The sequence below is a fragment of the Engystomops pustulosus genome, chromosome 10, assembly GCF_040894005.1.
Source record: "Engystomops pustulosus chromosome 10, aEngPut4.maternal, whole genome shotgun sequence".
NCBI classification, from domain to species: domain Eukaryota; kingdom Metazoa; phylum Chordata; class Amphibia; order Anura; family Leptodactylidae; genus Engystomops; species Engystomops pustulosus.
The window spans coordinates 18991543-19009179 of NC_092420.1; the positions used below are offsets into that span (position 1 = coordinate 18991543).

Here is a 17637-nt window from a genome sequence, read left to right on the forward strand (position 1 = left end):
AATCATTGAAAACAGACTTGTTAAGGGAAGGCAACTTACATCAACATAATTGGCGTTAATGTAGTCGCTGTGCTTTGAATCCTTGCCGGGGAAGGGCCTCAGTTTCACCCTACTGTGATCATCTGGAAATAGAAACCATGACGCAAGAATTAACCCAACGGGACACAAGTTAGAAGAGTTTCACAGGATTATCCTCAATTGCACTTCTACCTATAAGCTAAATACGTGCTGCACCCCACTAAATACATTGACACTGAAGGACCCCATACACAGAGCAATGTTGGCCAAATTCCCCTAATCCCCATCCCCCAAAAGTGGAGACCTGTGCAAAGGTTCTGTGTGGTATTCAAGTTCATTCTATGTTAATAGGGCTATACTGCAATAACAAATACACTTCACGGACAGGGATAGTGCCGTTTCTGGAAAAAGGCAGCCATTTTTTTCCCCCAATCCTAGATAACTCCTTTAAGGGGGTAATGCACTAAAACAAACAATATCAAATATGTGCTGAAATGAAAAGTTATTCATTTTTTCAATATACTTTCTTTATGAATTCCTCACAGTTTTCCAGACTTCTGCCTGCAGCCATTCAACAGGAAGCTTTATTGTTTACTTCCTGTGAATAAACTCCGGTTCCTGGTCATGTGATGTCACACAGGTGAACGGCTCGATATATCACAGAGAGTAATCAGAGCTGTGTGTTATAATGAGCCGTGCACCTGTGTGACATCGCTTGACCATGGATATATATAACAAACTGTGCACCTGTGTGACATTATATGACCAGGGTTATATAACAAGCCATGCACCTGTGTGACATCACATGACCAGGGATATAATGAGCCTTGCCCCTGTGAGATGTCACATGACCAGGGAAATAACTAGCTCTGCAACTGTGTGACATCACATGACCAAGGATGTAACGAGCCATGCACATGTGTGACATCACCTGACCAGGGATAACTATAACGAGCCGGGCACCTGTGTGACATCACATGACCAGGGATATAATGAGCCTTGCCCCTGTGTGACATCACATGACCAGGGATATAATGAGCCTTGCACCTGTGTGACATCGCTTGACCATGGATATATATAACAAACTGTGCACCTGTGTGACATTACATGACCAGGGTTATAATGAGCCTTGCCCCTGTGTGACATCACATGACCAGGAATGTAACGAGCCGTACAACTGTGAGACATCACATGACTAAGGATATATATAACGAGCCGTGCACCTGTGTGACATCACATGGTTAGGGATATATAATGAGCCTTGCACCTGTGTGACATCACATGACAAGGAAAAGAATGGGGTCGACTTCTTTGAAGACCATTATAGAGGCCGAGTCCACCAGAAGATCTGGTTCAAAGTTGACATTGCATCTCTTGTACATTCACAACAGCTATGAAGACCTGAGGAAAGGTCCTATATTCTCCATATATGAGCTCCAGTCAGACTCTACTACTGTCCTATGTCCCGTGCAGCCCTGACTCAATATTTCGCTTTTCTAATTTACTTACAATCAGTGGAAATTGGAGCTGAAATGTGTAGCAGCAGCTAATTAACATTTAATATTGTGTATGGAACAGCGTTGGGAACAAACGTCCACACATTTGGCTCCGGCGGCTGGAGCGCACGCTGCTCCCCCCTCGTTCCTCTACAACGCTGAAAAATTTCTGGAAAGCATGTAACGATTTAACGTCTGTGCTGATACATGGATGGAGTTGTGTATTGGGAAACAGTGCATGGAATTAGGAAATGGTAAAAGTTAATTAGTCTGGGGTCACATGAGGTGAACTTCCTGCGCTTAGGCTACAGCCATGCAAAGGTGAGAAGCCGGCACCCCTACAGCAATGCAAAGTCGCCCCATGTTGATTTGGATGCAACAGCGTTAGAGAAGAGACAAGATACCAAACACTGAAAAGTCACTGCCTCTTACAAAATCAGCACACTCTTTCTCTTCTGCTCTGCTCTTTACAACACTCACAGCAAGTATTTTAGGCAGCTTGACAAATCCTACCGCTTAAAGAGAACCTGTCACCAGGCTTTACCCCCAATAAACTACTAGTCTACTCCACAGTTTCCTTGTAAAAAAAAAAAAATTACCCCAAATTAAAAAAAAATGACTCTTCTCCCCACATGAGATGAGTCAGGTTTAGTGGTGGCAAGGGCAGTTTCAATACAGACAACCCTATCTTCTGTTCTGTAGAACCTTGAAACTTGCTCTTTGTGTCATATGAAAAATAAGGATCTCATCTTTCAGATCACATCAAGATCGTGGCTTTGTGAGCTACAGAACCAGAGATACAGACATCTAAAGACATAGGTAGGAACTGGATCTTTTTCTGCAGCTTGAATTTCCAACTATTTTAACTGGCTGGATGTCTGTAGCTCACAGAACCATACGCCTTGGGATCTATAATAGGAGATTCTTATCTTTAAAATGACACCAGCAGCATGTTTCTAGGTGCTAAAGAAAAGTCTGAAGTGACACAACCCCTACAACCACTAAATTTGACTCCTCTAAAATCAGGCAAAAATGACTCTTCTCACCCCATTTTTACTCCATCACATGTGAAAATGGGGTGAGAAGAGTCATATTTGCCTGATTTTGGAGAAGATTTTAGAGGTTAATGGGTGAGATTTTACAAAAAGGGACATTTGATATCCTACTGCTGGGGACCAGTAGTTTAGTGGGGTAAAACCTGGAGACAAGTTCCTTTTAAGCAAACAGGTCACTGCCGCCTACGAGATCAACATACTCTTCCTCGGCAGTTTTAAACTTTCCAAAATTCTGAATGACCACAGAAAGTGTTTTAGGCCCATCCGTTTTATAATATCGCCTCTGCTCGTGCAGCTTTTATTAAACAAAACCTACAGTAAATGCAATCGGGTCACTGCTTCCTACAAGATCAACACACTAGTCTTCTGCTGCACTGGACATTTCCATAATTTGGCTAAAAAAAAGTGTTTTAGAATCCTCAATTTCATAGAACCAACTCTGTCCAAGCAGTTTTGACATGACAGATCTAACAATATAAGTGGCAAGTCACTGCCTTGTACAAAATCAACACACTCCATTCCTGCTGCTCCTGCTATGGAGTGTTCTTTTTCCACCCATGGGACTGGCAATTCTCATGCAACTGATCATGTAAATGAAAATCACCAAATTGAACAAGTCACTGTCTCCTGCAAGGTCAACACACTCTTTTCTGGCCACAGATGCACTGATGATTTCATTGGCTACGAATTAATCTAGCTCCGCCCACTTCTAAACAACTTGTACAAAGAAAACTAAATATAGAGGAGTGATAGAACGTTACAAATACTTACATGCGACTATGTTGATGTATCTGTTCTTGTGTTTGTTATCCGGATGGTTGGAATGTTCCGCGGTGATGTTCATGTCAGATGTGCAGCGCTGAACCTCCTGCAGGAAAGCAAAAGATGGGGTTAAAATGCAGTCTCCAACATGGGACACAATCTTCATATAAGAATAAATCAAACTCTATATATAAAGGGTCTGCACAGAGCACAAGTACAAAATAGTTTAAACTTGACAATATACTGCCACAAAATTATACAAACTTCTTACCTTATCCTGCTCTATAACATTCTGCTTGCAGATAGGACTCTGTGTACAATGTGTTCAGCTCTTTCTGTGCTATATAATATACTACCTCCATGTAAAATCTTCTCAATTTCAGCTGCTCTATAACATTCTGCCTTCAAACAAGACATTGGGGCTCATTAACCAAGGGTCCGAACGGCGCACTTTCGTTGGGTTTCCCGAATATTTGCGACGAATTGCCCCAGGATTTTCCGCGCCGGCTTTCACGCAACAGAAATGGGGAGGGGGGGGAATGGCCGTCAGACAATCCGATGCATTCGGGAAAAACGCGGAAACCGCAAGATCAGCACTTACATGCACCAGGACGAAGAAGGTGAACTCCGGCAGACCTCGGCGCAGCGACACCTGGTGGATATTGGGCGCACGACCTTAGTGAATCCCGGGAGACCCGAATCGGCGCCGGACAACGCGCCGCGGGATCGCGACAGGACCGGGTAAGTAAATGTGCCCCATTATGCACAATCTGCTTAGCTCCTCCTGCTCTATAACATGCTGCCTGCAGATAGGACACTATGTACACTTTGCTTAGCTCCTCCTGTTCTGTAACATGCTGCCTGCAGAAAGGACACTACCTACAATCTATTGCAGATTATCCATAGTGTCCTATTTTCAGGCAGCATGTTATAGAGCAGGAGGAGCTGAACAGATTGCATGTTGTAGAGCAGGAGGAATGGAGCAGATTGTATATAGTGTGCCGTCTGTAGGTACCATATTATAGAGGAGGAACTGAGCAGATTGTTCATAGTGTCCTGCCCTATAATATGATACCTACAGACAGCACACTATATACAATCTGCTCAGCTCCTCCTACTCTATAACATGCTGCCTGCAGATAGGAGACTATGTACAATCTGCTCAGTTCCTCCTGCTCTATAACATGCTGCCTGCAGATAATACCCTATGTACAACCTACTCAGCTCCTCCTGCTCTATAACATGCTGCCTGCAAAACAGAGATATTTTCTGCCCACATCTAACGTGTAAGCCAGGTATCTGCACATCTATTTATAGCCCATCATCCTGAAATCTGTAGCTTAACATGTCTCTCTTTAAATCTAGAAATGGGAAATCATAAAAAGGAGAACATCTTAGGCGGCCTCCATAATTATGTCTTAAGTCTGGAGGTTATTGAGGTCCAATTTAATGCTTTCAGCTTGTAAAGTGGAATATTGAAAGTGACTGATAAAGGAAATAATTATGAGCGCGCAGCTGCTGCACGAGCCGGGGGGAGCGAGTCAGATATATTATTCAGACAGCAGATGTGGCGTCCTCCATCTCCACACAACAAAGGGATCACGTACTGCACACATTGCTGCGTGTGTGCGCCACATAAATACCATCACTTAGGTGCATATTAAATTATGGATCCAAATTATAGGCACATTAAAAATATTTACAGACAAGGCTTAGCATCCCCCCCCCTAATGTATAAGTAGCCAGTACACTGCACCCTCCCCCAGAATATAGGTAGCCATGTAATGCACCCCACCGTATATAGGGAGCCAGGACATAGCACCCGCCCCCAGGATCTAGGGAGCCAGTGCACTGCACCCTCCCCCCGTATATAGGGAGCCATCACACTGCACCCTCCCCCAGTATATAGGGAGCCAGTACACTGCACCCTCCCCAGTATATATGGAGCCAGTACACTGCACCCCCCCCCAGTATATATCGGGAGCCAGTACACTGAACCATCCCCCAGTATATAGGTAGGGAGCACACTGCACCCCCAGTATATAAGCATGCAGTACACTGCACCCCCAGTATATAGGGAGCCAGCACATTGTTCACCCAGTATATACGTAACCAGTGTAATGCACCCTCCCCCCGTATATAGTGAGCCAGTACACTGCACCCTCCCCCAGTATATATGGAGCCAGTACACTGCACCCCCCCCCCCCAGTATATATCGGGAGCCAGTACACTGAACCATCCCCCAGTATATAGGTAGGGAGCACACTGTACCCCCAGTATATAGGTAGGGAGCACACTGTACCCCCAGTATATAAGTATGCAGTACACTGCACCCCCAGTATATAGGGAGCCAGCACATTGTTCACCCAGTATATACGTAACCAGTGTAATGCACCCTCCCCCCGTATATAGTGAGCCAGTACACTGCACCCTCCCCCAGTATATAGTGAGCCAGCACACTGCACCCTCCCCCAGTATATAGTGAGCCAGCACACTGCACCCTCCCCCAGTATATAGTGAGCCAGCACACTGCACCTGCAGGATATAGGTAGGCAGAACACGGCCCCCCAGTATATAGGTAGGCAGAACATTGCCCCCCAGTATGTAGGTAGGCAGAACACTGCCCCCCAGTATGTAGGTAGGCAGAACACTGCCCCCCAGTATGTAGGTAGGCAGAACACTGCCCCCCAGTATGTAGGTAGGCAGAACACTGCCCCCCAGTATGTAGGTAGGCAGCACACTGCCCCCCCAGTATATAGGTAGCCAGCACACTGCCCCCCCCAGTATATAGGTAGCCAGCACACTGCCCCCCCCCCAGTATACAGGTAGCCAGCACACTGCACCCCCCCAGTATACAGGTAGCCAGCACACTGCACCCCCCCCCAGTATACAGGTAGCCAGCACACTGCACCCCCCCCCCCCCAGTATACAGGTAGGCAGCACACAGCACCCACAGGAGATAGATAGAAAGGGATAGAAGAGTCTGATCAGAGGGTGATCAGGGTTTGGTCAGTGAAAAACTGACATTTTTCGGTCACAGTTTCTTCAGTGTCTCAGTTTTTGAGTGAAAAAACATGAAATACAACGGGTCCGTGTTCAATGCAGGTCAGAAACACGCACAGAACACACGTAGAAAGGAGCTTAAAAAGAATAATGTGTCCAAAGTGCGAGGACCTTCAGTTCTGACAATCCCAAACATGCGATACTGCAGTGTATGGATCCGTTGCACATGTAAGTACAGTCAGTGGAGATTACTTGACACTGTGAAAAGCCTGGTCCTCTTCAGAGGCGGCTCAAGCTCTGGGATGCGACACTCATTATTTTGAATAATTAAATGGTGTCAAAAGCAGCTGTGAGCTACAACACCGGGGACCTCCGCTTATAAATAATTGAGGGGATAGCGATGCGTGCGATCAGCCTGATCACATCCCACTCCCTGGACAAAGAGTCTTCGCCCTGAATACGATCATCACACAACGTAGCTGCATCCCCCGGACACGAGCAAAGCTCAATCATCAGGACGGTTACTGAGTAATAGAACTGCACAGTCATAGACATGCCGGATAATGGGGCTTAGGAGATCTGTATTAAGGGTGTGTTCAGACAGTGAAGTTTGATGCTGAACAGTTAAAACTACAATCATATCCACACTTAAAAATAAGATGCAGTTGTGACCAGATTCAAATATACTCTACCATCTGAAAACGTCCCTAGGACTCGTTTATGGAGGTTTCTTTGGGAATCAGGCCGTATCTCTCCGTATCGCCACTGCCCCACTGCCTGCCGCATCGCCACATCTCTCTGCATGGCCACTACGCCACTGCCACACAGCTCTCCGCATGGCCACTACGCCACATCGCCACTGCCACACAGCTCTCCGCATGGCCACTACGCCACATCGCCACTGCCACACAGCTCTCCGCATGGCCACTACGCCACATCGCCACTGCCACACAGCTCTACGCATGGCCACTACGCCACATCGCCACTGCCACACATCTCTCCGCATGGCCACAGCTCGCCACTGCGCCACAGCTCTCCGCATCGCCACAGCTCTCCGCATCGCCACAGCTCTCCGCATCGCCACAGCTCTCCGCATCGCCACAGCTCTCCGCATCGCCACATCGCCACATCTCTCCGCATCGCCACTGCGCGTCTATCCACATCATCAACGGGTGCGTGTGTGTGTGTCAGATCAACATCAGTCCATATCTATCCACATCATCAACGGGCGGATGTATCAGCATCGCCATCAGTTCGGAGCAGTCGGCATCCGCAATGGGTTGCATAGCCATTGGTCCACAACTATTTATATTGGTCCTCCTTAATGCAAATTACTTATCAATCCATACATATCTGCATCACTATTGATCCCTATCAACCAGCCTCATGATCGGTCCTTATATCACTGTATTGGGTTCAGTCCATTGTCGGAATCAATGTCTTCCCTCATCTCTATCAGTAATCAATCCATATCTACCCAATAACTCTGTATCTGTCTGGACCTTTCAATATTGGTCCATATGAATCACAATGAAGTGGTTTTTCTCATTGTCGGTCACCACTCTCTACCAGTATGACCAATGTTTCTCCTCTGCATTCTTCTCTACTAAATCTATCTATACTGATCAATCTGTATCTATCTCTATCTGCTAAGTTTTCTTTTTAGGAGATACTTTAATATTAAGAAAATATTTCTTCCGATTATTTTTGTTTCAGAAAACTAAGTAATTTTTTCTCCCTTTATTCGGCGGCTCATTCCTGTGGTGACTGGTCAGGCCTTTGGCAATGGTCAGAGACGACGTATGAAAGGAGCATTTATCAGGCAGCACCATTCTTCAATTGTTCGGCTGAAGAATCCCTGGTGACGCCCGGCCCCTGATCGCCCATGTGTGGGTCACATCTGTATTCAGCTCCAGCCCTTTTACAGCGTGACAATATATCTCACTTAACTGCTGCCGAAATGACTGAGGACATAAAGAGAATTTACTGCAGCTCCTTTAATCGCGCGCACCATAAGGTAAATTGCACCATAAAAAAGCCACATATATAATTACAGAAACATAATATTTGCATTTTAATTTTTAACAGGTTTGGGATTTTAAACTTTATTTGTACTTGACGCACAAAAAGTTACCTCAAATTCCTCGGAGAACCCGTGCTGGTTGTTGGAGTAGAGTTCGCTGATGTGTTTGACAAACTGCTTGACTGGAAGGGCTTCCATGTCATCTGCGGAGGAGGAACACGAAGAGCCCGTTAGTCCAGAATCTTGTCTCATAAATAAGTCATTCGCTTTGATATCTTTAACTTAAAGGGGATGTCCTCATCACCTATCCACAGAAACACTACAGTATGATGACAGGGGGTCGCGAGCCTCCATTACAGAGGACTTTAAATTGAATGGATGCTTTCTTCTAAAAACAGCGCCCCACCTGACCATGGTTTGTGCAGGTATTGCAGCTCAGCTGTAAAGAGATGAATGGAGATTAGTTGCAATACCACTCACTACCCAAGGAAGAAAGCACCCATGCCTTCACTGCCTGGACAACTCCTTAAAAATTTGTGCAATCAGGACTATAACCTAATTCTCAATTGATTTTAGACGAAACATCAATTCCTCGTACAAACATTTAAGGTCAAGTTCACATTTTTCATCTGGGGTTTCTGTTCAGTTCTAATAGAAGTACTGGACAGTTACAGTGGAAACCCATAAGTAAAGCCACCACAAATACATATTGCCCAAATGACCACCGTGGATAAGTTCATTGGCTTCTATGGGAGATGTGCACTTAGTTTCAGAGGGAAAGGAATTACAAACTACAACTTAATCCTACTCAGCTCCTCCTGCTCTATAACATGCTGCCTGCAGATAGGACACTATGTACAATATGCCCAGCTCCCCGTGCTCTATAACACACTGCCTAAAGATATAACACTATGTACAATATGCCCAGCTCCTCCTGCTCTATAACACACTGCCTAAAGATATAACACTATGTACAATCTGCTCAGCTCCACCTGCTCTATAACATGCTGCCTTCAGATAGGACACTATGTACAATCTGCTCAGCTTCTCCTTCTCTATACCATGCTGCCTGCAGATAGGACACTATGTACAATCTGCTCAGCTCCTTCTGCTCTATAACATGCTGCCTGCAGATAGGACACTATGTACAATCTGCTCAGCCCCTCCTGCTCTATAACATGCTGCCTGCAGATAGGACACTATGTATAATCTGCTCTGCTCCTCCTGCTCTATAACATGCTCCCTGCAGATAGGACACTATGTACAATCTACTCAGCTCCTTCTGCTCTATAACATGCTGCCTGCAGATAGGACACTATGTACAATCTGCTCAGCTCCTCCTGCTCTATAACATGCTGCCTGCAGATAGGACACTATGTACAATCTGCTCAGCTCCTCCTGCTCTATAACATGCTGCCTGCAGACACTGTGATTTGGAAATGGTTTACTAGCCTCTCCAATTATTTCCAAGCATGTTGGATATTATACCACTGGTTAGAAGAATTTGCATTGGTACCGTAGACACATGTATGGACCCATAGTTGGACTGCAGTGAGTACATTTCATACAGTAAGTAGCTGAGTGATAAGTAATAACGTCAGGATAACACATGGCCACCACCTCATAATCTCACACACTAATGAATTGGACGCCCCTCGGAGGCAGTTAAGTAGAAATCCTATAATGGTGTTTTAGGCAATTATTACACCTTTCAGCGGTTACTGCCACACTCTGAATTCCAATAAAAGACACCCGTACATTGCAGCGCGTGTGATACAACACACTGAGACGCTCCGACAAAACAAAACTAATATCAGCCCATTCACTAGTCAGTAATGCAGCTATTGTGCCTTCCCCATGGACCCAAGTATTAAAGGGATATTCATCAATCGATCACTTAATGATCTTTATTTCCCTTTGATAACATGGAGAATGGTGACATTATCTGAATATTACAATTGGGTTTGCAAGATTTAGGCCACTACATGTTCATTCTATCACAATCCATGGACGTTACAGACCCCCAGACCGGCGCTCCCATCACCAAGTCCATCCCCCATGTCCTGTACCAACATCACAAGGACAGTAGGGAATCGCAGTCCTATGGGGAGGCAGTGACTTATGGCATCATAGATGGCTTTGATGTTGGGAGTGCAGGTCACTTTGCAGGCAAGGGTGTAACTGGGCGAGGATGGGCCCCATAGAAGGCTTCCCTCTCACATATAGAGCATATACACATCACATATATGTTGGTATACATATTAGGATGTACAATGTGTAGCATAATGGGGCAGATTTACTTACCCGGTCCTGTCGCGATCCTGCGGTGCGTTCTCCGACGAGGATTTGGGTGTGCCACAATTCACTAAGATCGCGTGCCCGAGTTCCTACATCCGTCGCTTCTGCGCCGAGGTCCGCCGGAGTTCAGCTTCTTCATCCCGGTGCATGTAAGTGTGTGATCTTGCGACACAATTCCGTTTTTAAATTCCGCGGTTTGTCCAAATCCGTCAGGTTGTCTGACGGCCACGCCCCCCGATTTCTGTTGCATGCAAGCCGGCGCCGATGAGCCACAATCCGGTCGCGTGCGCCAAAAACCCGGGGCAATTCGGAGCAAATCGGAAAAAAAACGCAAAACCGTACGAAAGTGCGGTGTTCTGATCCTTAGTAAATGTGCTCCAATATGTATGTAATGGTGCACATCCTCCATTCTTTAGTGTGACTGCTACCACTGTAGTTACGCCCCCTACTTGTAGGAGTTCAATCTAGAGAATATGGCCAATTTTTTGGTCCAGGTTTAACCGATTGACTTTATGAAACCATAACTAAAAACTTATCATGGCTCCAAGAATTTTAGAGATCTAAAGACCCATATTGTAATATGGCCCGATATTTAAGAATCCTCTTAAAGAGAACCTTTCATCAACTCCAACTCTTGCAATTTATTGGGTCTATCAATTCAGGAGTCGACTCCCCCCATGTCTGGTAATGACCGGAATACTCTTTGAAGGCTTCTTGCACATGGCCACGTGATGACCTGGACCGTAACCTGATTGCTCCGTCACTCATCCCGTCTCCATAGAAAGCTGCGCAACCGCAAACCTAAACCGAAGTATAGGACATTTCCCTTACTCGAATGGCGTCCGCAGAGCAAGATCGCGATGCGTTAAAAGACATGACGCATCCTGATAGGGTGCCATAAACCTCTATCAGGGGTGTGATCTGGCCAAAAAATTTTGCGGTCAGGTGACGGCCCCCATAATGGTTGGTTACAACCAGAGGGCTCTACAACTCCTTCATACTAAACATCTCTATTCCCGCTCTATCAGGTTTTAATCATTTTTTGTTTGTTTTATTTTAGCTTCTATCAAACCACTGCTGACAGATGTGTTTGATGAACATTTATCTGCAGACTAAAAAAGAACCTCAGATTACAGTACAATGTACAGTAACAAATCACACGGACAAGCCGCAGCGTGCGGGCCGCAGGGATTGGCTGCGGATTCAGCATTTACTGGGTAAATATTTGAGAACCTGTTTTTCTAATCGCAGGGGTCATTGGCAGATGGGTGCAAAAAAACTGATCTAAACAAATGGAAAACACACACTTAAAGGAGCACTTCTATTTTTAGCTGCAAAGGAATAAGGTTGGGATTTAGAAAAAGGGACATGACTCCCTCCTGTTGTCATCCATTAACAGGGCAGAAGGGGGAGGAGCATGCTGCAGAATATATTCTATATATATGGGTGAAGATAAACTTTCTGCTGCTCGAGGCGAGATATAGAATGGCGCCCCCTTTGCCCCAACCAGTAGTTCTATATCAGGTTATTTCTTTTTAGTAAGTGGGTTCTCCATGCAGTGTCTCACACCAGGGATGACATCGGATGTAAAGAGACAGTGGGGGTCATTTACTAAGGGCCCGATTCGCGTTTTCCCGACGGGTTTCCGATTTGCGCCGATTTTTCCTGAATTGCCCCGGGATTTCGGCGCATGCGATTGGATTGTGGTGCATCGGCGCCGACATGCACGCGACAGAAATGGGGGGGGGGGGGGTGGCCGTAAAAAACCCTGACGGATTCGGAAAAAACGCTGCACCCAGGGTAGGACGATGAACTCCGATGCAATCCGATGCTCTTTAGCGCAGCAGCGCCACCTGGTGGACGTCGGAGGAACTGCCTTAGTGAATCCCCGCCGGACCCGAATCCACCGCAGAGAACGCGCCGCTGGATCGCGAATGGACCGGGTAAGTAAATCTGCCCCAGTATTTTTAAATATCAGGTCCGGCTCTGTAGCAGGTGACTGCACCCCTGATGCTGCCCCCCACACATCTTGTTTCGGGTGGCGCTGCCTGAGGCAAAAGGCTCAACTGGTTTTTTTTTCTTCTCAGGTTTTAATTCCAATAATAGAATAAAAAAGCATGTGGGAAATTTCAAGCGAAGGAGATTTTAAGGCTGGAATTTTCTGTATTTTTGATCTTTAAAGCAAGTGTTTTTAAAAAAAAAACATAAGGAAAACCTAGATAGTCATGGAAATAATCCAGTACATGCAGGAAAGATGTAAAGGACCGATTTGTCATGCTTTGTGCAGCGCTGCGTATAATAAAGAATTCTTAATATTAGTAGGAGTAGGAGTAAAGCCACGGGATGCAGACAGGTCCGGTTCCAGACAAAGTGGGCAAAACTAAAAGTGGGGTCCCAGTAGCATGGTAAAGCAATCTGCAATATGGGACTGTAGGAGAATTTTAAAGGGGAGGTAGACAGATGATGGGGAGATTTCTGATAAATATGAAAGATGATATAGATTTATAGATGCAGAAATATAAAGATGACTGTATATAGATAGATGATAGATAGATCTGAGGTAGATACTGTAAAGGAGAGATAGAAGATCGATTGATTGAGAATAGATATTCATAGATATTCTTGATAAAGATTCATAGATAAGTAGAGAAAGAGCTAGATAGATAAATGGTTCGATAGACAGATATATAAATATCACATAGATAGAATCCAACAAGAGGTATTGAAGGAGCAACACATCTTCTGCCCAAAAAAGTCTACATGCAGGGGGCCCCTTTAGGACAGGGGGCCCTGGGCAAATGCCCTGTTTGTAATCTCCTAACCCCGACCCCGGATGCAGAAGTTGGGGTTTTGTCCTGCTATCAGATATTAGTGCACAGACTCCTCTTCCACCAGTATTATAAATGTCTCTTGGTTATGGGATAGGTTACAGAATTTGCACTTTATCCTTATTTGCCTCTTTCTTGTAATCAGGGAAGGGGTATTAATTGAGGGATTGCAAAGAATGCGACCAGTCAAGCCTGGGCCACGGTCCCGCCACTTCATATGAACAGACTACTACTTGGTTAACCTTGCATCCTGGGTTGGAGTTCCCTTCTAAACACCTGAGTTGATAGGGTCAGGGATATGGAGTTGGAATCAGTGACAATTTTGGTGGAGCCGGAGTAGTGATAAAATGGACCAACTCCTCAAACATATAATAAATTATAAAAAAAGACTCAAGGGTATAGGAAGTTTAAAGAAGAGCAGATGCTGCCAGAGGGGGCGCACACTAGTATGTCAGTGTGCTTGGTTTACAATCCTTCATCCTGGTGGTAGATGTCGTTTAAAACTTCTCGTAAAGTTTTGCTTGTGAACCAAAATAATTTTTTGTAGAAGGAAACATTGTTATCTGGAGAGACGGAACGTGTTTTGAGAACACTTTGCTCAGTCTGCATATAGAAGCACAAGGTGAAGGTCGGGAAGAAAGTCCTTTAACTCAGCGATGGGAAACATATTGGAACCAGAGAAAATTGGATAGGGTTTTATTTTCTTGCTTTTCTAATGGCTTCGAGAGTCCGGCCTTCAATCAGCGTAACAATCTGTTCCATTTAACGACGGAGGGAACTGGAGTGGGTGCAATACTGAGGAGGAACGACGGAACATCACATCTGTTAGAACAAATCCTCGCTGCGATCCTTTCCAATGTCATGTGAGGAAACTGTACGGCATAACAAGTCGGCCGCGATACATTAATCCAATGTGATGCTCCATCACTAGAGATTTAGTCCAGATTCTGTGCAGGGATTGAAAATTCTTGCACGGTCACAAATCCACTCCGGAGAACATTAGAAAGAGGAAAACAACATTCATTGTAATCGAGATACGGTATATTAAAGGAAACCTACCACTATGGATCTACCTATTAAGGTAGAGCCAGTGGTAGGTGCATCTAACGAATGTAAGGCTAATCATTTACTCCCCTCTATCTTTTCTAATCTTTAATCAGGGTAATATGCAAATTTTCTAAAGAGGCTACTGGGGCGTGGAGTAGCCGGAGCTGAGGCAACACGGCGCAACTACTCCACGCCCCAGTAGCCTCTTTGATCCTCCTACCCAGACATCTTCCGCGCAGCTACAAGGAGCTATGAAAAGCCAGAGTACTCCGCATGCGCAATCTCGGCTCGCATGCGCAGAACTCCGACTTTGCTTACGAGTGTGCGCAGCTCCTGGTAGCTGCGCTCAAGATGTCTGGGTAGGAGGATCAAAGAGGCTTCTGGGGCGTGGAGTAGTCGCGCCATGTTGCCTCAGCTCCAGCTGCTCCACGCCCCAGTAGCCTCTTTAGAACATTTACATATTACCCTGATTAAAGATTAGAAAAGATAGAGGGGAGTAAAGGATTAGCCCTTAAAAGGGCTATCCTTACATATGTTAGATGCACCTACCACCGGGTCTACCTTAATAGGTAGATCCGTAGTGGTACGTTTCATTTAAACCCAACTAGTCAGACCCTTCATAGATCTACACAGAAACTGAAGTATGTGGCTATATTAGATTAATGATGTAGGTCCCATTTAAAGGGAGGGTGAGAAGTCTCAGGACATCCTTTTATTTTAGTAATGAAAAGGATATGACATCTCTGATACCAAGCAAGTAATGGGTGAGGGGGCCTGACTTTGAGCCTATGTCTGGAACATGGTCGGCATTTTGAAAGACGCCATTGGTTCAGGGGCAAGTTTTTCCAGTGGGAAGGTAGAAATTCAATTTCACTCTCTCTCGTGGTTCAAAAGTTATAAACATAGAAATTTCCAACAACAACTAGTAACGTTCCCTGCGATACACCGCTATGGGACGTGCTGAACACAGAGCTGAAGATGCCAGATCCAACCCTTTTTATGTTGATATAGGTTGTGGTTTAAGAGTCATTACAAATCTAATTACGGCAATCGATATCGGAGACAATCTTGGTCTTCAGTGATCTGATACAATATGGCAGCTTTCAAGATGGCCGTCATCTTCTGGGCAATAGCCTAAAATATAGACCCCCTCACACATTACTTGCTGGGGTATCAGATATGTCAATTTCCCTTTCGTTTCTGAAAAAAAGGAAGGCCTTGGAGAATGAATATTTAACAACGGTCTGGATTTTTACTGGAAGATCCCATTTCTAACCAGGTGATGTTTGGATGGGTTATCCCACAAAAACATCTGCGGTACAGGAAAAAAATGTATGATCGTTGGGGACTTGTGATCATAGAGACTGACACGGAGAGGAAGAGAATGGCAAGTGAAGGCTTGTTTGTAAGTAAAAGTTTTTTGGGGGGAGGAGCTTTGGCTCCTGCTGATGCCAGTTGTCTTACAGCCAGGCCGAGGTTTTTTTTTTTTCCATCAGTAAAAAGTTGGCTCCATGGACATTTTTGGAAATTTCATCTATATCTCACAACTTTCATAAGAATGAATTAGAGTAAAGGAAAAAGGAAAATACTAAGGGATGTACATTATCTTTTTTCTGTTTTTTGCTCCTTAAAGGAAGCAATCCTGATAACCCAGGGACACTTACTCATAGATCCAGGCACCGGGACTGTGGTAATCTCCTTATATTTATTATCCATGACCTCCTTCCTATTAAAATCAACTTTTAAAATTATGCTAATGAGACTGTGGGGCTACCCTAGTCTAATCTGTTACAGAGTCTCACCCTCGCCCCTGCTCCCTCAGCACTCGTGCAGTGAGAGCTTCCTGCTGTATTCTCAGTACTGAGGGTGCAGGGGGGAAGGTTAGACAGTGTAATAGTCTATAAAGCCAGATCACAGAGCGGGGAAGAGTAGCCCCTAAGGCTCATTAGCATAATTTTAAAAGTTGATTTTAGAGGAAAGGAGGCCACGGATAACAAATATAAAATTAACACAGTCTTGGTGCCTGGATCCATGAGTAAGTGTTCCTGGTTTATCATGATGGATTTTGATGGTAGATTTCCTTAAACCCCCTGTGCATCTCCGGAATCACCTGCTGACAACAGGACGCAGCGTTCGAAACTTGAACAATGAATACATTCCTCTTAAATAAGTCATGGAATGGAAATCAGCTCCGTGATCCTTTATCCTTCGCGGCAGCAATATTTAAACATCATTAAATATTAATTTCCACTAATGAAGTCGCAGCTTAGACTTTATTAAGGCGAAGAACACAAAGAGATAGACCTCTGAATCGTAACTCAGAGCATCAGACAAAACACGACAGGGGTAGGGGGGATGGGGGCTTATTTAAGAAAATCTCAGGTTCTGAATGTAATGACTTTGTCTCTTCCCCGCCCCCTTTCCTTTAAACTTTTGATTTCCCCTACAAGCCGGGGCTCCTAAGGTATGATTACATAGACAAAGGCAGAAAAGCAAAACGTGAATCAATACCCGCTGCCGACATTCTGATTAGTCAATGAGAACGACGGTGGGAATTTTAATTACGACTGGGAGTCAAAACATTGTCATGGATTCCAGCGGCGGCATCTAATTAGCACATCCCTTTAAATTTAAGGATCTGAATGCAGGGAAGACAACTTATTATCATACCATTATTTCGTGATTACTGGAAAAAGGCAAAAAATGCTAAAAATGTTACCGCCCACTGCTCAATACAATACGAGAGATATTGGTTATTTACGACAAGAAATTATAATAAATATAAAATATATTATAGAATATATTATAATAAGAATAATAATTTAGTTTTTATGCTATTGAAAAATTAAAACAGTAGGATTGCAATAATAGAATAACTATTATCATTTTTTTGGGGGAAAACACTATTATTAACCGTCCTTCGGTACAGACCCTCAATGTGTGGACCCTGGTATGAAGAACCCAATATAACAGAAGGGATATACAGAAAAATTGATGGTGTCATGAATTGTCCCTTCAAAGGGCATCTACCACCAGGATGAAGGACTGTAAACCAAGCACACTGACATGCAGGTGTGATCCACTCTTCTTGCAGCTTCTTTTGCCCT

At 44.6% G+C, this 17637-nt stretch overlaps 1 protein-coding gene across 3 annotated transcripts in view; it reads right to left on the minus strand.

Moving 5' to 3' along the window:
• PTPRG (protein tyrosine phosphatase receptor type G) overlaps positions 1-17637 on the minus strand; it is a 360490-nt gene that overhangs the window by 37987 nt on the left and 304866 nt on the right. For all 3 annotated transcript variants that reach the window (XR_011850197.1, XM_072127175.1, XM_072127176.1), the window contains 3 exons: positions 8469-8560; positions 3341-3437; positions 40-122 (listed from right to left, as the gene is read on the minus strand). Coding sequence is in view for 2 of the 3 variants with exons in the window: in XM_072127175.1 (XP_071983276.1) it covers positions 40-122; positions 3341-3437; positions 8469-8560 (272 nt within the window). In the remaining variant the exon portion in view is untranslated. The remainder of the gene's footprint in view (positions 1-39; positions 123-3340; positions 3438-8468; positions 8561-17637) is intronic.